At 40.3% G+C, this 24,316-nt stretch overlaps 1 protein-coding gene across 7 annotated transcripts in view; it reads left to right on the forward strand.

Annotated features, from left to right (window-relative positions):
* Positions 1-24,316, forward strand: part of LOC132830169 (phosphatase and actin regulator 4-like) — a 175,923-nt gene that overhangs the window by 104,468 nt on the left and 47,139 nt on the right. Inside the window, exon 1 of one of the 7 annotated variants that reach the window (XM_060847712.1) lies at positions 14,082-14,255. The exons of 5 other annotated variants lie outside the window; for them this stretch is intronic. In XM_060847712.1, the coding sequence (XP_060703695.1) occupies positions 14,171-14,255 (85 nt within the window). In that variant the 5' untranslated portion in view covers positions 14,082-14,170. Of the gene's footprint in view, positions 1-14,081; positions 14,256-24,316 lie in introns of those variants that run through there. One more of the 7 variants, XM_060847705.1, reaches the window with a different exon arrangement.

A 24,316-nucleotide genomic window follows, 5' to 3' on the forward strand; every position in this document is an offset into this window, starting at 1 on the left:
CACACTCTGGATAAAGAAGTTCCTTCTGAATTCCCTGTCCTACTTCTTGGTTTTTTCATATGTTGATGGTCTGTATTTTTGCCCTGATAAGAGATCCAACCTGTTCATTCTTTCCTGTAAAGTACAGTCACACAGGTCTGCTATCATACCTGTAAGTATTTTCTGCCCCTTCCGTGTCGCTATCCTTTCAATAATTAGAGTGACCTGATGTTTACACAATACTCTTGAGTGTTGTCTAACCAAGTTTTGGTATGAACATAAATGCTTTGGGGCCAATGATAATAGGTATGTACACAATTCCTAAAGAGTTTGCAATTCTGTAGATGATCTTCATGTTGAGAAATATATTTGAAACCAGACAAAGAACTTGCATTACCCCAACATTCATTGCTTAATATTTTGTGCTTTTTAGCTATTAAACTTCTGCATCCTTTTCACACAGTATACATACCATAGTTTGGAGTCGGAGCAGTTTTATGAAATGAGAGGAAATTGTAGCTTGCTTACTCTGTCCATTTCTATGTGCTATAGCAGCAGCTGATGTGACCAAGAGGTTAAATATTGGAGATGAGATGTGTGAAATGTTTTGGAGCATCAAAGTCAACTTTATAAACTGTCTTGAATTCTACAATATGTACTTCTCCAGGTCCCTGTAAAAGCAAAAAAAAAGTTCAGGCGTTGAAAGATGGTGAAAGATTGGTGATGTAATGGCTTTCAGCTGATTGCACCAACCTCTGAATTTAGGCCCTCCATGTTTGCAAGTATAGAGGTCAGCTCTTGCCAGTTTGGCTTATTTAGTAGCATTCTTATCCTCTCAATCGAAAGGTCATGGGTTCAAGCCCCACTGAAGACCCTTTCCAGCTGAATCCACTTGTATGATTCTGAGTGCAGCGATTCCTACACTGATTTTCTGCATGTCTTAAATGCAGCATTTGCACCACTTTATGAAGAGAAGCAAGGCATTCAGATATGTCCAATCAGCCTTTGGAACGGCACAGTGGTTAGCACTGCTGCCTCACAGCGCCAGAGACCTGGGTTCAATTCTCATTCTCAATTGCACATTCTCCCCATGTCTGCATGGGTTTCCTCCCACAGTCCAAAAATAAATGTGCAGGTTAGGTGAATTGTCAGTAGTGTTAGGTGAAGGGGTAAATGTAGGGGAATGGGTCTGGGTGGGTTGCTCTTCGGATGGTAGGTGTGGACTTGTTGGGTCGAAGGGCCTGTTTTCACACTAAGTAATCTAATCTAAACCTGTTCAGCGGTACACACCCCTTAAGTAATTGGCACTTGAACCCAGAAGTAAGGACACTATTGCTGCACATCAAGATCCCTTCACCTTTTTAAAGAAATTTTCTGATCAACTTGTATATACAACCCTTGAAGGAGATTTAACTTGTCCCTGGGCCTCCTGGTGCAGAGGTAGGGATATTGCCACTGCACAAGAACCCTCACCTTTTCTTTCTGAACTGTTTTTGAGCAGATATAGTGGGTGCTTATGGGCAGTGATAATGACCCCACCTCTGAGCCAAGAGGCCCAGATTTGAGTTCCACCTGCCCCAGTGTGTCATAACATTTCTGCTGTGCAAGGTCATTGTGCTGATGTGTCAGCACTGGAGTCTGTGTCTGCCTGACCTTGTTACTTGACTATCTGACTGTGAAGATCCTGGAACTGGCAGGAGCCATCCATTGTAGACATTCAGCTGCCTCTGCTGTTTCCATTCTTCACAGCACCTTTTGAATAAACATCCCCCCCCCCCCCAAGTTTTCCTTTGCTACCGAGCCCTGATTTGGGATGTTTCCCTAGAATTTTTCTAATTTCCTGCAGCATTCTCTTGTCCATGAGACTCATCTTGCTGATTTGATCCTATTCCCACGAAACTGCAATCTACAGACTGCCTTTCTGGAGATTGTGCTGGACTCTTAACAGTTAACAATTCACATCAACTAATTAGCTGTGGGGAGTGTAGGCCTGGGTAAATTTGTAGTTGAGATGTTCAAATTTTGGGGAGTAGGTCATATGACACTCGGGCGTCAAGGTAAGTAGGAATGTATCTTGTGAAGAAAACATAAGGAAGTTTCTAATGAATATAAATAGGTTGAGTAACTGGGCAAAAGTCTGCCAGATGACCTAGGAAGCTGGGAAGTTGTTCACTTTGGCTGGAAGAATAAAAAAAGTAGATGCTGCTATTTGGAGATGGACTGCAGAACCAAAGTAGTGCAGAGGGACTCAGGTTTTCTGTTCCATGACTTGCAAAAGGTTTGTCTGCAATCGAGAAGGTTCTTTGTGGTACCATCCTTTGATAGAAGAATTAAACATAAAAGTTGGGATATTATACTTTAATTATACACCATTGCTGATGCCACACCTCAAATAATGTGTCCTTAACTAGGAAAGAATCCAATGTGGAGGTTTACTAGATTCCTACCTGAAATGAGCTGTTCGTTTAAAGGATAGCTTGGATAGGTTTGAATTTAGAGTGCAGAGTGACATGATGGAAGGGTGTAAGATTCTGAATGGCCTTGACAAGATGGATTTGGAAGGGAGGCTTCTTTTTGTTCATCTAAAACTAGGGGGCACTGTTTAAAAACTTGGGTATGCCTTTTAGGACAGAGATTAGGAGAAAGCTTTTCACTGTTGGGTGTGCAGCTTTGCCATTCTCCCTGAGAAGGCAGGGAAAGTGGGGTTATTGAATATTCTTAAGATCGAGGTGATTGATTCTTGTTAGGCAGGGGAAACTAGGGTGATCAGAAAATGCTGAATTGGAATCACAAAGAGATCACCCATCAATAGTGGAGCAGACTCAAAAGATCAATGATCTACTGCTCCTGTTATGTATGTTCATCTGGGCCTATTTTACATTAATAACAACGAGGAGCTTGAGATGCTGCTTAGCTCAGGCAGAGTGCTGTCTGTGTTACTGTCCAAGAAAACTGGACACTGTAGCAATAGTTATGTATGAAAGAACAAGATCAGGGGAAGTTAAGGCACTTCAACTGGGAGGATCAAGTTAAGGGGTGTATATTTGTAAAATATATCTTTATAAATAAACCTTTATTTTTCTCATGGGACATGGGCATCACTGGCGAGGCTAGCATTTAAGGCCAGTTAAGGGTCAACTTAATTACTGAAGTTCCAGATTTTCTTTCAGGACAGATTAGGTAAGGATGGTGGATAAACGGAAGACTGATTAAAGGTTGATTTCAATATCATTCTGCACAAACTGGCTTTGTGAAACAGAACAGTTGCCACCAAGATAGAACAGTTAACTGTTTATACCCCTGCTGATTGCAGTTAGCAAATTTATTTTTGTCTTTATGAATGTAACAGTGAGTACATTTGAAAAGTAATTTGCTGTTTTTGAAGAGTCGTTGGCATTTCTGTAAATGTAGTATAAGCTGTATAACAAGTCTGTTTTCTTGCATTCTGCATCTATGCCAAAATTTGCATGTATGACAAAGTTTGGCTTGTCATTCACTCAGCCTCTTGCAGCAGTCTGCTTGATGTTGTCAGCAATCATTTTAACTGATCCAGCTCCTTTCAGATTGGTTTTCTAGAGGAAGACGATGTAGGGAATGGGCACATTGAAGCTGGACAGCAGACGTGACCTCCATTAAGGTTTCAACTGGAAGATGTAAACTCAGTGTGACACTTTCTCCTTACTATAGTGGAGTGATAATCTAGATTTTATCGTCATGTGTGGAGGAGATTGTGAGCAACAACACTGTTTGTTTTGGTCGCAACTTTAACATTTCCCATGACGTTCAGGAACATGATTGAAAACTGCACCACAAGACCTCCCATGAGGATCAGTGAATTCCCAGTGAATTAAAAATTTTTGTACTTGCCTGAATGATGGCAGACTTTAAAAGCATCTCCATGTCGCAAGAATATTAGTAAATCAGGCACATGGATCTTGAAACTTGGAGGTAAGTACTACACCTGCTTATGAGACTAAAGGCTGACCAACTCACTGAACCTTAAGGCCTACATCCCATATTCTTAAAAGTGGTGACTGTAAAGATAGAGGTTACATTGCCTGTAAACCTCCAAAGTTTCATAAATTCTGGAAAAATCCCAGCAGATTAGAAAGCTGCAAATATAACATTCCCATTCAAGGACGGACGCAGACCAAAAGCAAGAAACTTTATGCCAGTTAGTCTAGCACCTGTCCTGTGACTAATTTTGGAATCTGTTGTTAAGGAATTAGTAGCAGAGCACTTAGAAAATTATAATACCATAAACAATGTCAGCATGGTTTTGCCAAAGGAGAATCACGTTCAACGACTTTCTATTATTGTTTTGAGAATGTAACCAGTAAGATGGATAAAGGAAAACGAGTAGGTGAAATGCATTTGCAGTTCCTTGTGTAGTTTGACAAAGTACATGATAAAATATTTCTATTCCATGTAAGAGCTCATGATATTGGGATCAATATATTAGCAGAGAAAGGGGCTTGGCTAACCAAAAGAAAACAGTGGACAAATAGGTCATTTTTTAAGTACAAGCTAACTAGTAGGGTGCCACAGGAATTCGTATTGGATTTTGGGAAGAATCATTTGCTGCTGATAAAGTTATAGGTGGGAAAGCGAGCACGTGATGACATAATTGATCTACAAAGGGTTGTAGATTAATGAAGTGAGTGGGCAAGGATGTAACAGGTGAACTGTTTTGGTAGGACGAATGGAAAAGTAAATGATCATTCAAATGAGAGACACAAAACAATGTTATTATACAGAAGGATCTCTGGTTGTTCATGTAAATGAATCACCGTCACCAGGCAGGTACAGAAGTAAAGTCTCCACTATCCTAGAGGACCATGGGGCTACTGTCTCATCAGAGAGAGACTATTGGTGTTGAGTTTAACCAGCAAGTCATCACACCTCAGGTGAGGGACAAAGGTGAGAAGGCCAGACCTTCATGGTAACCTCCGACCGTGTGGGAATTGAACCCACACTGCTGGCATCACTCTGTATTGCAAACCAACCATCCAGCGAATTTAACTAACTGACCCTCATTCAGCAAGTAATTAGACAAATGAACATTGGCATTTAATTCAAGGGATTTGGAATGTAAAAGCTTGGAGGTAAGTCTCACTGGCTACTCAGTGAGGCGACACCTAGAACACTGCATATAATTTTATTCTTCTTCTTAAAGAAGGAATTACTTAAATTGGAGGCAGTTTAGAGGAGGTTGATTCCTGAGATGAAGGGATTGTCTCGTGAAGAAAGATTAAATAAGTTGATCCTATACTGAGTTTAGAAGAAACAGAGGTGATTCTGTTAAAACACAAGACTGAGGGTACTTGACAAGGTAGATGCTGGGACAATGTCTCTCCTTACAGGGGAACTTAGAACTGGGGGCACATTCTCAGAGTCTCCTATTAAGACCAATGAGGAATTTTATATCTAAGAACTGTGAATATTTGGAACTTTCTACTCTAGAGCACTCTGGAGTCAATGTTTAAGGCTGGCAAACTTAATTACAAAGCAGTCAAGGCATCAGGCATCAAAGTGGAATTGGGTCAAGATTAGATCACCATTATCCTATTGAGTGGCACAAGCAGGCTTGAGGGGTCCTATGACATCCTTATTTCTATTTTTGTGTTCAAAGGCTGTTTTAAATAATATTTTGAAGTAAGAATCAAGTATGAAGAGGCAGAAATTTAGGGAAGGAACTCCAGAATATGGGGTCAAAACCACTTGAATGTACAACCATCTCAACCCTCTGGGTCAATGCTGGGAGAACTGCTAATGGAGCTCTGGCTGTTACCTGCCAAATGCTAAATTATACAAAAAGAGACTGACAATATTTAGTAACCCTTGCTGGATGGAAAACATCAGAGTACACCATCAATATGCTGAATAATCTTAGCAATACCCTAGTTTGAACAGTTAGGCAGAGATTCACTTTATTTTTATTAGTTTCACGCTGTTTTAGTGCCTCGATTTCTTATTGCACAGGCCAATTTCCAAATTGCCAGTCAGGCACTTCCTGTCATTGTGACTATAGAATCCAAAAATGTTCCAGAAAATGCTCTCTGTTTCTATAACTCACTGCACAGTGGATAGCGAGGGTGTAACCTGATGACAATCTTCTGTTGCAGTCTCACTTGTGTGGTTTGCAAATACATGCTGTGTCTCAGACTGGCAATACTTTGCTGATGAGAGAGATGGGGTTCTTGAATCTCAATGTATGGATCTCAAAGCCAATGGCAGCAGCACAGTCAAATTTGCTGGATTTCTGGAGGCCAATAACATTTGAGTGTGATAACTTTGGAACAGAAAATTGTTTTTATATGTATCACCGTTCCTAATAAGTTATCTATTTTCATCTTCTTCTGCTCCATAACACCTATAAAACTGTGTGCTGCCAGGGACAGCATGAGGTGCATACTCTATTTATTAGGACAGTGAGCTGGTGCCAGTCTGTTGGTTGCTCAAACTGTGGATGGACCCTGTGCAAGGGGGAATCAAACTTTCTTATTGTACGACAGCTTGGAAAATGACTACCCTTAAGATTCTTACATCATGGACCTCTAGTCAATAGCTTATTATGTGCAGTATGCCCAAAACTCAACATGACTTCAATTGTGCTCCCTTCTATATTATTATGTCTCTTAGTTCCATACTTGATCTGAAGTCAGAACCAAAGAACTACATTTGTATCAAAAGTTTGTTCTGGACTGGTCTTGAATTCTGTTGTGAGAGCGAGAGATTTCTGGAACCTTCCCATTCCCAGTGTCTGTGAAGCAATTTTATTTCCCACCTGCACCATCCTCCTGCCCATTGATTACCTCTTCGCTTCTCATTGAATTTCTTCCTTCCATTCCCCGCTTTCCCCAAACCTTATCTCTATTCCTGAATCTTCACCTTCACGGCCCTTCACATTTCAATTCCAGTAGTTGTTTCTGTGTTGGATGTGTTGGAAGTTCTGTGCATTCCATTACTGTACTATCCAAGGAGCCAGGCTTTGTTTAATGCTACCACTATGTCATCGTCTGTTGGTCAATGTGCAGAGAATGAAACACTGAATAACATTTAGGAGTGCCTTCTGTTTATCACTGCCTGATCTAGAATTATTTCCCTGCTGTTAAGACCAAATCCCTTCATATTGAGAAGATTTCCAGATAGAACATGTTTTACTGGTGCAGAGCTTTGAACTTTTATTAATGTCGTCAGTTTGGGCCCAGACTTTGTAGTAGCGAGAGACCAACAATTATGAATACTGATTCTCATAATGGTGGTGGACTAAAATCGTATGATATATTATTGCATTGCAAATGTCAATGGTTTCCTTGAGCTATTTTGCTGAATTGGCTAGCAATGTCAAATGACACACTGCATTGCTGTTATGCAAATCTTTAATGGTTTTTGCATTTGTGTAATAATCTTTGCATGTGTATGTGGAAAATTCACTCAAAACTGGTTACAGCCATTAGCATTCCTCTCTCACAATATAAATACTGTTTTACCTTTGGTAGTTATGCATTGTCTTGAGTATTGGAAGACACAAGTCCTTGACAAAATGTCTTATTTCAGCAATACTGAAGTTCTGTATGTCTGAATGACATTACATTTAAAAAAACTTTGATATAAGTTTAATTTATGCTTCCTGATATCATGGAAAGAAAACATTTTATAAATTTTCGGGTTAGAGGTGGTACCAGTTTTGTGACAGGCACGAGCGGAACCAGAGAGGAGTCTCCATTAAGTGGATTACAGTTAAATGAGGATGGAATTGCCAACAGCATTGAAGGTGGGAGAGAAGGATGAGACTGAAAGGAATAACATCTGTCTGTCATGGCAGAGGTCAAATTGGATTGTGGAGCATCCAATACATAATGCCAAGCGTGTAACTCTGATGCAGCAACCAATTCACGACTTTGGAGGAATGAGGAAAACTTGGAGAATGAATGTTAGTTTTGAGAGTGGAGAGATTAGGATTGCTTTTTTTTTAAAGCAGGTTGGAAGGTGTGTGTAGAATATGGGAACATTTCCACAATAGAGAGGCAAGTTGGTAAGTATAAAACTGAAATGCAATTTGGATGGTCTGGATCTTACCAGTCAAGTCTCAGTCAAGAATAGAGGGAGCTGGTGCACAATAATTTTATAAACAGTGGACAGTGCTCACGTGTGGAATTTTACAGGTACTAAGTTGGCCTGTGCAGTTCGGCTGAGGTAATAGCCTTCCCGCAGCCAGACATTAAAAAGAAAACTCCAAACATGATGGTGGTGACCTGCATTGGTTCTGGCTTTCAGCAGCACTGTGCGAATACCTCCCCCTTGAGGAGAAATTTTGAAAGTTCAATGCTGGTGTGGCTTCGGTTACATTACTTAAACACTACTTGTTAATGGAGTCAGTGCAGTTGTGAGTACAGTGGGATGGAAGGGGATGATGGGCCATGTGGGGGAGGAGAAATTGATATTGCACGGTCATGTTATGCTTGAATTAGTTTTTCAATTTTAACGTGGCAGAAGACTGACTTCCAGTGGTAGCTGACTTGTGAGATTCATTTTGCTAAATCACTTTGCAATATTCAGTCTGCATTGGATTCCAAAAGAATAGGAGATTAAAAGGTGTGTTGTTCTTCAGTAGTACACAGGTGCAGCAAAAATAGCAGTTGCAAATTCAGAAATAGAGTACAAAATGTTGGAAGTGCGGAGTAGGTTGCTGGCTGAAGGAGAAGGATAAAGAGAATTTCTTTGCAATTCTTTACCCCAGAAGGCTGATAAAGCTCAGTCACACTCAAAGCGTGTTCAAGACAGTGATTGATAGATTTCTAGATGTAAGTGTCACCAAGGAATGTGGGATTGCATGGGAAAATGATGCTGAGGTAGATTATCTGCCATGATCTAGAATGGCAAAGCAGGCTTGAGGGGCTGAATGATTTAGGCATGCTAGATAAAAACTGACAAAACTGTGTATGCTGTAAATCAGAAACAAAAACAGAACTTGCTGGAAAAACTCAGCAGGTCTGGTATCATCTGTGCAGAGAAATCAGTTTACGTTTTGGATCAAGTGACCCTTCCTCAGAACAGTTGGTAGTTGGGAAGATTGTTTTTAATGCAGAAGAGAGGGTGGGGTGAGGGAATAAAGAGTTAATGGTAGGTGGGGTAAGAGCCCAAAGAAAGAGAAGAACAGTTGGACAGACAAAGGAGTAGATAATGATCTGATTAGGAGGATGAATAGCTATTAATGGGGACAGTTAGTGGCTAACAATGGGTTGTGTGTAATAGCAGACTGTGTGATAACAAGGCTTGGTGGGTGAGGGTTGGGGTAAGGACATGGAAGAGCTCAAGCCCTAAGATTATTGAACTTGATATTTAGTCCAGAAAGCTGCAGAGTCCCCAAATGGAAAATGAAGTGACTTAAGCCTGCGCCTACGTTAACAAGGTAAAAACAATGACTGCAGATGCTGGAAACCAGATTTTGGATTAGTGGTGCTGGAAGAGCACAGCAGTTCAGGCAGCAGCCAAAGAGCAGCGAAATCGACGTTTTGGGCAAAAGCCCTTTTTGAGAGGAGGAAAACTTCTTCAAGGCAGGCATCCTTACAAGAGGATTCGCAGTAGGGTTAAAATCAACGACATAAAAACAATGACTGCAGATGCTGGAAACCAGATTCTGGATTAGTGGTGCTGGAAGAGCACAGCAGTTCAGGCAGCAGCCGAGGAGCAGCGAAATGTCGATTTCGCTGCTCCCTACGTTAACAATCCTGGTGGGCTCATTCGTCACTATTGTGTATGGAAAATGGGAGTTGACATTTCTTTATTTGTTCATGAGACTATAAAGGTTTTGGCAAAGCCAATGTTTGTTGTCCTGCCTCATTGCTTATAGTTGATAAGGTCATGCTGAACCACCTTGAAATGGTGCAGTCCATGCATTACAGTGCTGTTAAGCAGAGTGTTCCAGGTTTTTGACCCAGTGACAAGGTGGTGTGTCTTGGAAGGAAACTTACAGATTGTGGTGTTTCCATATATTTTCTGCCCTTTCTTTTTTCTAACAGAGACCATGGGTTTGCAAGTTTTTTACATCTAAAGAATGCTAGACCAAAAGACAGAGCAATGTCCATGTCTGATATCTGGGCAACAAATGAGAGATCAGATCAAGCATACACAAATTCAAGAACTGACTTGCTTTAAATTGTGCATTTATTCTCATCCCTTTCCCCTTCCTACTCAACTTTTGTTCAGCATCAAGACTTTTGTTTCAGTATGAATTTGTTCAGAGAAGTTGATTTCTAAGCTGTGGTTGGAAATGCTGTAGTTGGAGGGGACAGCTAGTTATTGAGGTTCAAAGTTTAATGCAGCCTCTATATTTGAAAATTCCTTTCTGATCTCCAAACTTCCCCCAGTTAGTAACCTCTCTCATGTCACTTCCAACTGCCACATAGCCCACTGCTGCCTCAGTTGATTTTTTGAATATCCTATCCATGATTTGATTGCCTTTTGGGTTTAAGTTCCATTGCATTTGGACATTTCCTCTTACACCCTGCTTAAAACCATGCTCTTCCAGTGCTCCATTTCACACCACATTCTTGTTCATTTATATTGCCTACATGCTAGAACCACCTTAACTTCACCATTTTCTTGTTTTCAGATGTCTCCATGGTCTCTCTGCTTCCCTATCCCTGCAGCCACCTCCAGCCCTACAACCCTCCCAAATCTCTCCATTGTGTTAAATGCAGCTTTTTGCATATCTCTGACTTTAATCATTACTCCATTGATGGCTGTACATTCATTTGCCATGGGCCCAAGTTCTGGAATGCTTTCCCAAGACCACCGCACTTCTTGGAAATTAGCTGCTCCTTTCAGATACACTGGTAGAAGTGTTAAGTTTGACAGGCCTTTGAGCACCTGTATTTGTGTCTCCTAATATTTCCTTATGGTTAGGTATTGAATTTAGTTTGATGTGTTTTTAAAAGTGTAAGTTAGTGTACTTTGCAGAGCTCTGGGGAAATGAGCAAAATGGTGGATTCATTGTCTGTCATACACAGCAGAGATTTAGTGGGTTGAATGGCCTCTTTCTGAACTGTGGTATAATATAACTATGATGCATGACTGGTGTCGGTGAAGGGCTTATGCCTGAAACGTCGAATTTCCTATTCCTTGGATGCTGCCTGACCTGCTGTGCTTTTCCAGCAACACATTTTCAGCTCTGATCTTCAGCATCTGCAGACCTCACTTTCTCCTGCTGGGTCATGGAAGCCTACCCAATGGTAGTATGTTTGTTTGTTGCACCTTTGCAGTTTGAGCTGGTGGAAATCAGCTGAGAGGTCAGCAGACTCTGGAATGTAATGCTGATGTTGGCTGCAGCAATGATAGATTGTTGTAAATAAAGAGGAGAGGGAATCTGCCATTTTGATGCAAGTCCAGACCAACAGTAGTGTTGTTAATACTTGGCTGCCTTCTGAAACAGCCTGGCAAGCCACTCGATTAAGGGGCAATTAGGGATGGACAGCAAATGATGGCTTTGTCACTGTTGCCCACATCCCAAGTAATATTTACCAAACATAAAGAAAAGCACCATTACTGAATGAGCAGCTCAGTGAAACAAAGGATTGCACATGTCCGCGGCTTTCATTGCTCGTAGTGCATGCCAAACTGAAAGGTGGCACTAAAAAAAACCTGCTTATCAGGCTCTACCACTGATGGAGGCAGTGCACATTGAAGGCTTAAATGTCAGGATGAAGGAGCTTCCATTCAAAGCTTTATGTCCTAATTTTACATAGCAACTTGAAAACACTGGATTATGTTTGAACTATGGACATCCTTGATTTGTTGTTGAATTCAGAGGTCATTATATTCCCAGGCAAGTCCCCTGGTGATTAAAATCTGTCTTTGGTTTTATGTTGGCGTGGAGTCTGAAGGAACTCCCCAGCTCCTGAGATTTATTTTTTTATATATGAAACTGAACAGGTCAGAAACTGCCACTGTTTGAAATCTGAAAAGATTTGTGCCTTTGCCCTGCAGTGCACACTCAGTATATTGTCAATGCTGTCCTTCTGACACAGTGCTTCATCACTTTTGTTCCTCTGCCCCTTGTGATCACTCAATACTATCCCTCTCTGCCCCGCAGCAGTTCCTTGATGCTGCTCCATTTTGCTCCCTCAACCATACTTCGCTTTGCCCCATTCTGCTTCCTCAGTATTGGCCATTCTGCTTCACCGAACTCTTTGGGTGGTCTCCCCACCTCAAGCTCAAGAACTTGGGTTTTGCCACCCAGGAATCTTCCAGGTCCAATCATTGACTCCTCTTACCTGAAGGGTAACAGTTGGTGAATTCCAGTTCTAAGCAGCTTTCCCTGGCTGTGGAGATGATGATAAATCAGCGAAATTCCAGTGTTTGTCCAGTGAATACTGTCACAAGTATGCATCATCTTGCATTTGTATAGAGGCACGTGTTATCAGACAGGTGCTTGTTCTGTTCCTGTTCCTAGGTCCAAACATTCTTTGCCTGTCCCTTTGTATTCAATGAAGATAGGATACTGCTTTATTTTAAATCCCCGTGAGGTTAAGTACCTTGTTGTTGGACTTCTCAATCCTGGCTTATGTGTGAAGTTTAGTATCTTGGTGAGTTACTGAAAGTGATGACACATTTGAAAATGCTACCCCAGAGTAAATCTCTTTGGGATGCTGAGTTTGGGAGTGGGTCAGGAAACGGCAGGAGTACAGTTCTGTACATTTTTTTTCTCTTCTTGCTGTTTTAATGAAGTAGTAAACTTTGTGGATAGAAGACCACAGTTTCTGAAACAAAATTTTCTGGGATATTGATTGACTGCTTATCCTGTTACTGTGTCTGGTTTTTGCCTTGCTAACACGTGGGACTGTTCCAGGCAGCATGCAACCAGGAGAGAGAGCTCTGGCTTCTCCATTTTATGCCCAGATTTGCTATTTTTTTTGGCATGAGGCATATTTTCTTTCTATTGCCCCATTGTGAAGGATGGGGATGGGGGAGTGTGGCATACGTAATTTGTTGGCCACTGTAGCTGTTTTAAAGTTAGTGTTCAGATCCTCCATCTCCCATTGCTGCATCCTCTCCCCTCGGGTCCTTCATGACTGTACTATGGCAAATGAATCTGGGGAGCCTAACAACCTGGCCCACCTGTGATTCAGAAAATTAGTTTAAAGAATCATTAATATTTTGATGGGATAAAAGTCTCTGTTCTTTTGAGTGTCCCTTTTGCACCCCTCCCCCTAAATCTGTTGTATATTCTGTGTATTTCTACGTCTATATCTGAATCTTTTGTGATCATCTGCCTAAAAGTTTTTTTTGTTGTCCCCGCTTTTGAAAGGTGGTATATAAATGTTGGCTTTCACTTATCAAAATAATGAAATGGGATACTTTTTATTCACCTAGAACTGGTGCCAAGGACTTGGTTTAATGCCACATCTGAAAGCAGGCGCTTCATACGATATGGCAGTCTCTCCTGTCAGCCTTTAAGAATGTAGTTAGTGTTTTTTAAAAATCATTTTGTCTTCCTGTATGTATCTTACCTTTCAAAATCCCTCTGAAGTGCATGCTCCACCCCCCAAAAAACCCTGAATTATGCATTCATTCCTTTTTCAATTCCTGTTTGCTTTCTTAATAAAAAAAACTTCAGGCGTTCAGGCTGCAGTAAACCCACACTGTATGCAAAGTGATCTTTGTTTTAATTCAAGGAATATTTATAAATGTGTTCACTTGTGTCCCAACACACTTTCAGGATGGAGACCGATATAAAACTGAGAGTCATTAATGACAGAATTTAGCACATAGGTCCAAATATTGTTCAGGGCACTGAGGAAGTTGATGTTTGGTGCGTTTGTTGCAGGATCTGGGTACAACAGAATGTTTACATAAGATTTCAGTAGTGGGTGGGAACACATATACACACACCTATGGGCTCTTGCACAGTCACAAGTGGACCCACAGCCACAGTGCTAGCAGCAGCATCAGTACACTATTTGTGGATTTAATCCCCTCCCCCTTTAACCTCTGACTTCAAGTAATCTGCATTGAGGAATGATGGGCGTTCATCTGAGAAGGGAAGTAGTAAGATTACCTTATTTATGAAGCCAGGACAGCCCTTGAGGATTTAGAATGAGTCAGGCTGTGAAGTGCGACACTCTGCTGGGGCTGTGTCTGTCATGCAGCTCTTAATTTTCTACGTTGACAGTGATCCTGAGAGTACATGATTCTTGAGATAAATAACAGAGGAAGAAAGTTTAGAATGGGACAGGCTTCCTTTGCTAAGGTGCCTGAGGCAGCCATTAATGGTAAGTGCTGTGTGATACAGTAAGCATTCCATTTACTGAGGTGATATTACGCCATTCTAGTTCAGGTGAACTGATCTGGTGAGAGGAATTTGAGGGCTGTGAAAAGCTGCTGTATATCAGATTACACTTGGTATGTCTGCAAAAGAAATTAAGGTACACTTTTAGATCTTCTGTAAGTTGTACTTTGCATGCGGGCTCAGACGTTCCACAGGTTTTGTAAGTAGGTGAGAAAGATGTTTTTGCAAAACGTTTTTATTTATATAGAAAACACCCATTCTCCCTTGGCCCTTGCAAAATGCAACACCAGGATTCGGAGTGCAAGTGATTCCCTTTTCTCATACCATTTAAGTTCCACTAATTTGCCTGTTCCTAAATTATTCTATTCCCCAGTTTGGCCTCTTGCACATCTATGGTTTCTTTAGTTCACCAATTGCTGGCCATGTCTTCTGGTGTCTTGCTGCTAAGTTCTGAAGTTTCTCCCTTTTAAAATTTGCTGCCTTTCCCCTTATTTAAGATTCTCCTTAAAACTCCCCTTCTTGACCAAGGTTGATATCTGAACTGCAAGGGGGTAGCAAAGAGAAAACAACGTACTGGCTGTATCTCTTTTCTCTCACGAGGTCTCTGGTTATGATAAATTCAGATGGAGTTGACAGTTTCCACTTATCTCCTAAGATGGCACTCATTTTTTAAAAAATTGTCTGACAGCATTCCTGCGAAGATTTTGAGAGGTCTTATTATGTAAATATACTAAATAATTGGAAGTTATTTTATTAATAAAACAGGAGTGATCAGTTTTGAAAGACTTTGCTTCGTAGACTGTCAACGACATCTCTTTAAAATTGGAATTTTCCAAGAGAATGATGGATTTTTTTTCCCTCACAGCCTAAACAGTTAATCACAGCCTCCCTGGGTATGAGAGCTTTTTTGTGTAGATTGGTTTCCATTGCAATTTCTGAAAGGGGGCCCCATCCAACGTCATAGTAAAACAGTCACCATGTCTGAAAAAATTCCAAGGTTATTAGTTTAAAATGATGGATTTATAGGGCATATGTTTCTGAGTAACATTTAACCTTACTTTTTGGAAATATAATTTCAGCAAAACCCTAATTTTTTTTTGAGGATTGTATTTCTTGAAACTGTGCATTCTTTTCATAAGAACTGCAACTCTGTCAGCTTTTAAACAGGTACGTAATATGAAGTGCCAATAGGTTATCAGTGAACTTGTCATCCAGAATGCACGTCTGACTCTTGAATTCAATAAGATATTTAAATGAGAGTTTGGGTTGTTGAAATTCTTGCAGGAAAATGAAAGTATGTGTAGGTAAAGGTAGGGTTTGTTGCTTTTCTGAGTGGCATTGATTCTGATGCAGAGCCGTTTCCAAGATCCTTTGGCCCTGATTTTCAGATTTTCTTCATGTTCCCGCCAATTCCCTTACCTTTCACTCCCTGCCACCCTTCTCACTCACACCCACATCGACTTGTAAGAATGTTAAATTTGTATTAACAGCTTCTTTCACAGCGTCTGGTTTCCCCTGTGCGCTTCAGAGCCAATGCACTACTGATGTAATATGGGAATCAACAGCCCCCAGTTTGTGCACATAACTGAGCAAATTGTCTGTTTTGACTATGTTTGTAGAGAGATAAATATTGGATAAGATATTGGAGAGAAGATCCTTTCTCCATAAGATGTAGGAGCAGAAGTAGGCCATTCAGTCCATCGAGTCTACTCTACCATTCATTGAGCTCATGGCTAATCTGGTAATCCTCAATTCCACATGCTTGTGTTTCAGTATAACCCTTGATTTCCTTTCTCAAAATAATGTTTTATAATCAATTTTTAACACCTACTGGTAAGTTTGCAGAAGGGCCTCAGTTTAACTCCTGGTACGCTAGCTACGTTTTGACCCTCTTCCCAGGCTGTGTGCAGTTGTCACACTGTGGTGCTTATGGGGTTTAACATCACTTAACTCTGGACAGATTCCACATAAAAACTGGTTACTGTTTGAGAATCAGAAATTGTCCAGGAATGGCACACAAGCTTGCAATGTACAGTTCCTCTGCCAGTTTGCATTGCTTATATTGATATCTGGTAACTATTGGTAGTGTTCACAGCATAAACATTGGCTATATCATAGTCGCTAATTTCTTCTGTGTGCCCATTCTGTAGAATCAGCGATGGAATACCCTGGTGGCCAGGACAGCCTTAAAAAGCATTCCCTATATCAAAGGCAAGTTAGTCAGAGATGTACAGCACAGAAACAGACCCTTTGGTTCAACTCGTCCATGCTGATCAGATATCCCAAATTAATCCATTCCCATTTGCCAGCACTTGGCCCATATCTCTATAAACCCTTCCTATTCATAAACCCATCCAGATGCCTTTTAAATGTTGTAATTGTGCCAGCCTCCTCCTCCATCTTTTGGAGCTCATTCTGTACATGCATCACCTTCTGTATGAAAAGGTTGCCCCCTCAGGTCCCTTTCAATTTTCCCCTCTCACTTTAAACCTATGCCCTCTAGTTTCGGATTCCCCTAACCTGGAGAAATTATCTCGGGCTGCTCACCCTATCCATGCCCCTCGTGATTGTATAAACATCTATAAGCTCACCGTTCAGCCTCCAATGCTCTAGAGAAAGTAGCCCTGGCTTTTTTTTTTAGATTACTTAGTGTGGAAGCAGGCCCTTCGGCCCAACAAGTCCACACCGACCCGCCGAAGTGCAACCCACCCATACTCCTACATTTACCCCTTACCTAACACTACGGGCAATTTATCATGGCCAATTCATCTGACCCGCACATCTTTGGACTGTGGGAGGAAACCCACACAGACACGTGGAGAACGTGCAAACTCCACACAGTCAGTTGCCTGAGTCGGGAATTGAACCCGGGTCTCCGGCGCTGTGGGGGAGCAGTGCTAACCACTGTGCCACCGTGTTTAGCCTCTCCCTATAGCTCAAACCCTCCAACCTTGGGAACATCTTTGTAAATCTTTTCTGAACCCTTGCAAGTTTCTCAACATCTTTCCTATAGCAAGGAGACCACAATTGAACTCTATATTCCAAAAGTGGCCTAACCAATGTCCTCTACAGCTGCAATGTCACTCCCAATTCCTATATTAAAATGTGTATCAGAGTGTTTTGAAGCAGATTCTCTCGAAGTAATTATCGACTGCCTGTCTGTTTTTGGTCCTGAATTGTAAATTCAGCAATCTTGAAACTCATTCATAAGTTCTGCGTTTTGATTGTGTGTTCATCAATTTCAACCTTACAATTCTACTTCTTTTCTGGTCAGTGGTTCTACTAACAGTTTTGAGGGTTGGAGCTATTTTTGGAAGATTAGGTAGTTGTGTTTCTATCAAAGTGGGACAATATTGTGACCATTGGTTTAAAATTACATACATCATTTTGACTGGTCAGGTTACTATGGAATATTGTGCCAGTTGTAGTGTCCCATGTAGTGGGTAACATCATACCATTGATGAGATCTGGAGGGGAATGGCAAACATATGTAGTTGACAAAATCCATAGCTACTTGGTCTGAAGGAATTGATCCATTTACTTCAGAATAATAGAAACGTAGAGGTGACCAGATAAATATCTACAAAATGATTAAATGTTTGGAGAGCCTACCTGTTGGTTGATTGTTTCAACTCAACGAAATGAGAAAATCTGAAGACTGAATTTAAACAACAAATATGTAAAGACAGGTGGAATGTCAGGCATTTCCCCTTTCTCAAGAGCAATGCACTGCTGGAATACATTCCTAATTGTTAATGTGGGTGTTAAGAGCAGATCACTTCTTGCCCATCAGATTCATGTTCATTATAAATAGAAATCCCACATACACTTCAGTTTCTCACACTTAACCCCCCCACCCCGCAAAACACGCGCACACCTTCCCCACACCCCCTTCACGCAATCCCCTCTGCCTCTCTCTCTCTCACTCTCCGCTCTCCTCCTCTTCCCGCTTTGCCTCTTCTCTATCTCCTCTCTCTCGCCCTCCTCCCAACAATCCACATTGATGTTACTTGTGTTTAACAATGTTACCTATATAGAAGGGAAAAATTCCACAGTAAAAGCTGCTTCAAAATCAATCCTGGAAAAGTTGGACGTGGTAGTTAAGGCTGACTTAAACATTTTTCCTTTGAGATCCATTGTCATCTCATCTTACTGACCTGGTCCTGATCTCATTCTCTTGGAGAACTTGTGCATGCTTTGGGGAGGAGCTTAAACGTTAAAATTTTGGAACATTCTTCAAAGCAGTATGTTTCTCTTGTACTTGTATGCCTTGGCATATCTAACATGAAAACAATTGGGTTTTTTTGTTTATTTTCAAATATAGGCCATCTGCAACTAATTTAAGTAGTGCACAGCTTATAAGGAGGCATTTCAACATTGTACATCCCATCATTACAAATATACTAGGAAGACTATCTTTTGAGATGAATATATATTCTACAATAACATACTTCTGTACAGGCATCATTAGAGTAGGATGTATGCTGTACAAAGAGAAGGAAAAAAGTCTTTCGCCTGATGTTGGTGGAAGGAGCAGGGACAGGATTAAATAATGGTCTATTGGTATTATTACCAAACTGTTAATCAAGAGACCCAGGAGACCTGGGTTTGAATTCCATCATGGTAGATGATAGGGATTCAGATTCAATAAAAATCTGGAATTGAGTTCAACAGTGATCATGAAGCATTTTTGGAAAAACCCATCTGGTTTACTATTATCCATTTATTAACAATAAATGTTGGCCTTGCAACACCCATATCCTAGCAATGCATTTTTGAAAAAAATAGACTGGGGGCAGGATCAAAAGAACAACTGAAAGGATTCTAAGTTTTTGAAGGTTAATTTGGATGAGTAACGTGGAGGAACTTGGATAGCAGCTTCAAAGGCAGATCCAGGGTAAAAACCAAGGTGAGGGTGTCCATTAAGTCAGAGCTGCTAGGAGTCAGACACTCTGGTTTGCAAACCAATGAGCCTAAGTTAGATTAGTTGCAATCAGCAATAAACTCAAGTAGAATTCAAATATTATAACATTATTAGAAAAAAGCAAAAGCATTTTCCCCCGGCACTTATACATATCAACAACAAAAATGCTTCATAGCTGGTACTTCATCCTGTGGCTTTTCAAGCAACCTGTTGTGTGCAAATTGACTGTTGCGTTGGACTATTTTGTTCATTATGAAATATTTAGAGATGACTTAAGGGTATATAAGATGCTATCTAACTGTTAGTTCTTGGAAGATAATTAAAGGAAAAGTTACTCTTGAGAGTAACTGAACACCTGGTACAGCATTCATTAAGGTCTGAGAATCTGGTAACACTTGTGGGTGGTATATGGTTATGATTTTTAAAATTGTTTTATAAGCCACATACACCCCTGTAACGTGAGCTTGCTTTGCTTTTCTGTCTTACACGATCCCAGTTGATGTTATTACCTGTACTGGACAAGTCAGATCCCCGGTTAGATTCAATCTGGCTTGATTGATCATATTTTTTTGCTGTTTTGGTTTTGTCAAGGTTGTCTTTCACTGAAACCTACAATGCTGTATATTTGGGTTTAACTAAAACAAATTCATTGTGCAAAAGAAATGATGAAATCGACAAATGATTTGTATATGACATACATTGAAAGATTATGAAACATGATGGAATGCAATCTCATTAATCCCAACAATAATTCATTTCAGTATTTAGACACGAGCATTCCCTTCTGTATCTCTCATATGGGTTGATTTGACTGCTAACTTCAGTTTCCAGTCGTAAGAATCTGATTGCCTCTTCCTTGATTTTTCATTTAGAACATAGAAAAATACAGCACAGAAAGGCCCTTTGGCCTTTGATGTCAACCTGTGAACTATTCTAAGCTCATCCCCAACACTATCCCATCATCATCCATGTGCTTATCCAAGGATTGTTTAAATCTCCCTAATGTGGCTGAGTTAACTACATTGGCACGTAGGGCATTCCACGCCCTTACCACTCTGAGTAAAGAACCTGCCTCTGACATCTGTTTTAAATCTACCACCCCTCAATTTGTAGTTATGCCCCCTCGTACAAGCTGACGTCATCATCCTTGGAAAAGACTTTCACTATCTACTCTATCTAATCTTCTGATCATCTTGTATGTCTCTATCAAATCCCCTCTTAACCACCTTCTTTTCAATGAGAACAGACCCAAGTCCTTCAGCCTTTCCTCATAAGAGCTTCCTCCAGACCAAACAACATCCTGGTAAATCTCCTCTGCACCTTTTCCAATGCTTCCACATCCTTCCCAAAATATGGCAACCAGAACTGTACACAATATTCCAAGTGGGCCATTTGAGTTTGGATTTCTTTTGCTTCACATAATCCTTTCAGGCTTTTCACTAAACACTTCTGGTCTGGTTCTTTTAAATGTAATTCCTTACAGTGAGGTAAATGCTTAACAAGACTAAACTATCTCCCTTTCTCAGCAGCAACTGTTTTACACATCCAACTTCAGCCAAGACTAAAAACTGTCTGACTAAAACTAAAAAGCTTTTTTCCAAGCTGTGGGTGCTTCCCTTAAACCCTCAAATTCCAGGATCTGCTATCTGAAAACACAATGCACAACACTTTGCTTTGTTTGCTCATAAATTCTCCAAATATAAACAAATCCCGATACTCTCTGGGAAGTCTCTAACTACTTGTTTTGAAAGAAATCACTGTGGCTACAGCAATACATACAAGCTGATCTTTAATCCCCTTCAGTCGCATACAGCCCATATACCCCAAAGTTTCAAACTCCAAAAATAAATGCTTCTAAAATATATGTAAATTATATCTTGTGTCTCAGTTTGTAACAAGAGTCTTTCAAAATCACAAGCTTTGTGTGTGTGTGTGTGTGGGGGGTGGGGGGGGGGGGGGGGGGGTGTGGTGGTGGATGGTACAGTAGTCAGCATTGCAGTATCCAACACCAAGTAGATTGTCTAATTGTTCATTTCCCAATATTATAGAATCAGTTTGCTGCCCACATATTTCCCCAATGTGGGATTTGGCCTATCACCTGTTGGCAGGTATTTAATTGCACAGTATCAAAGGTTAATTTTGGTTTGCCACTACAGAAAACATACTAAAACTAAATACAACTCAAGAAGATTAGTAATTGGGAAGACATTTTGTGTCTTGAGCTGCAATGACCTTTCAGAACTCTTCATGCTATATTTGGTGTGACAATGCTGACTTCAGAACTTTGAAACCTGGAAGCAACTGTGTCCTGCACTGAGGAAATTTTTATTGGGACAAGTTATTTCACAAACAGAACAAGACTGTAAATGTCTCAATAATGAACCCTGGAGGAATGCCTTGTGTAAGGATTTCCCACTCTGCAGATTTTTTAAAAAGCATCCACTGTGTGTGAAATATTAGGAAGGCTTATCTGGGATGAATACACATGCATGATATCATTGAAATATTTTTGGATCTCTCTGTGGGAAAACTAGGAATTTTGAACTTCCTGAAGATTCTTTTTGAAAAGAAAAAAACACAAATTTTTCTGAGTTTGAAGAAATAGCTCATAGTGTCGTAATATATACACTGTCAAACTTTTAATCTGATTCATCCCGCTACTAGAATAAGAAGGACCTCCCCACTGCTTTACTTGAGGACATTATCAAGTCCAAAGAATATGAGCCTTATACTTTAAGGGCAAAATTTCTTCTTTACAAGATGTATTCCATGTTCATTGCATTGTACATCCTACCAAGTATTGGTATAACCGTAAATATCTAAATGTAGTATTTTTATGGAGACACAAAGTTCTCTTTGAACAGAGCAATTGTGACTGATATGTACATATTGAATTTGTTAAAGGTCCATTCAATACCAAAGAAATTCTAGTAACGACAGTGAGATGAAGTACAGTAAAAGGAAGTTCATATGAAGCCAAAGATCCACTTGGGCCAGTTGGGCTGAATGATGTGCTTCTGTGCTGTATGACCTAGATTTAGATTAGATACATAAATTTATTAATTGTGCTTATTAAGCCACCACTCCTGCCCTCCCTCCTTTTCAATGCACTCAATCCCCAAAATGATGAATGTGTTGAAAGCGTCAATTAATCCACAAGGTACTACTTTTAGGGTGGAATTTTCAATATCCTTTGCATGATTGCACCCCTGAATAATGAAATTTTAATTTTAACCTGCCCTCTTGTATGGGTTTCCTACCAATTAGAGTTATTTCATTCTACTTGCCAAATGGTATCCTTATGTTAGATTGCATAAACCTGGCTTGTATTTATCTATCATCGAGTAATAGAGGTGTACAGCCCTTCGGTCCAACTCGGCCATGCTGACCAGATATCCTAAATTAATCCAGTCCTGTTTGACAACATTTGGCCCATATTCCTGTAAACCTTTCCTATTCATATACCAATCCGTATGCCTTTTAAATGTTGCACTTCCACTGGCAGCTCATTATGTGTATGCACCACCCTTTGTGTGAAAAGTTGCCCCCTAGTGTCCCTTTTAAACCTATGCCCTCCAGTTCTGGATGCTCTAACCCCAGGGAAAAGATCTTGTCTATTCACCCTATCCATGACCCTCCTGCAATTTATAAACCTCTATAAGGTCACCCCTCAGCCTCTGACACTCCAGCGAAAACAGCCCCAGCCTATTCAGTCTCTATCTATAGCTCAAACCCTCCATCCTTGTAAATCTTTTCTGAACCCTTTCAAGTTTCACAACATTCTTCCTTTAAGTGGGAGATCAGAGTTCCCCACATTATTCCAAAAGTGGCCTAACCAATGTCCTGTACAGCTAGAACATGACCTCTCAAAGCATACCAAATGCCACCTTCCCTATCCTATCTGCCAGCGACTCCACTTTCAGGGAACTATGAAGCTGCACTCCAAGGTGTTTTTGTTCAGCAACACTCGTCAGGACCTTACCATTAAGTTTATAAGTCCTGACCTGATCTGCCTTTTGAAAATACAGCATCTCACATTCATCTAAATTAAACTCCATCTGCCACTCAGCCCATTGGCCCATCTGATCAAGCTCCTATTGCACTCTGAGGTAAATCTTCTTCTCTGTCCACTACACTTTCAATTTAGGTGTCATCTGCCAATTGACTTACTATACTTCCTAAGTTCACATCTATTTCTTCCTCCCTCCCATGATTCTGAGATTCCTGAGGTTTGATGCTCAAAATTAAATGCAGCAATCCAGGTGGAACCAGGCCAAGGCTCTGACTTCCACCCCGTTATACTCAAACCCTATTGGGATAAAAGCCTGACTTTACACATCTTTATCAGTCTGCCTTTCAATGATTTGTGTATGTGGGCACCCAATGTCCTTGACTTCCTTCAAATTTCTTTTCTCTTACCATTTGAAATTTTGTCATTCTAGAATTCAAAGCCTGTGATTTCTCACTTTGTATAATTGAATGCTATATGCCATAATTTTTCCAAATCATTTAATTGAGCCATTCCTTTTTATAGAATCATAGAATCATTTTTGTCTGGGATTACTGGCAAAACTCATAATTTTAACTCAATTTTGAATTTCTTGACACCTGATAGCTGTGAGGTCAGAAACCATTTGACTCTGATCTCTCTTGTGAGCGAATGATTAATTTCCATGATAATCTTTTAGATCATGGAAACATGAACAGATGTTTTCCATCAGCCAAGTGCTGAACTATTGCTCTTAGCTGACATTTAGAACTGGACCAAAAGGTGAGGAAGCTGATAGTCATTCTGTTTTACAGTTACAAAACTAGGGGAAATCCTGTTGCTGTGTAAAGATGCCATACCATCAGACTCTTGGGAAATTAATATCCAGTTTTATCACTGGAGATCCCAGTGTTGTTGACTTTAATTTTGAGAATTTGCTGTGCCCTCACCTCTCGAGGGTATGTTTTGTAAATATGTATGTGATGCTTTGATAAATTCAAGATTGACTATTGTATATGGTTTAATATGTGACCTGTTGAAAAGTGTTGATTCTGGGACAAAGACTAAAATAAAAAGGATTGTTTGTGGTCCCTCCTGAAATGGAGAAATAAATCAAATCACAAAATAATGT

Source organism: Hemiscyllium ocellatum, chromosome 30 (assembly GCF_020745735.1).
Source record: "Hemiscyllium ocellatum isolate sHemOce1 chromosome 30, sHemOce1.pat.X.cur, whole genome shotgun sequence".
Lineage (NCBI taxonomy): Eukaryota > Metazoa > Chordata > Chondrichthyes > Orectolobiformes > Hemiscylliidae > Hemiscyllium > Hemiscyllium ocellatum.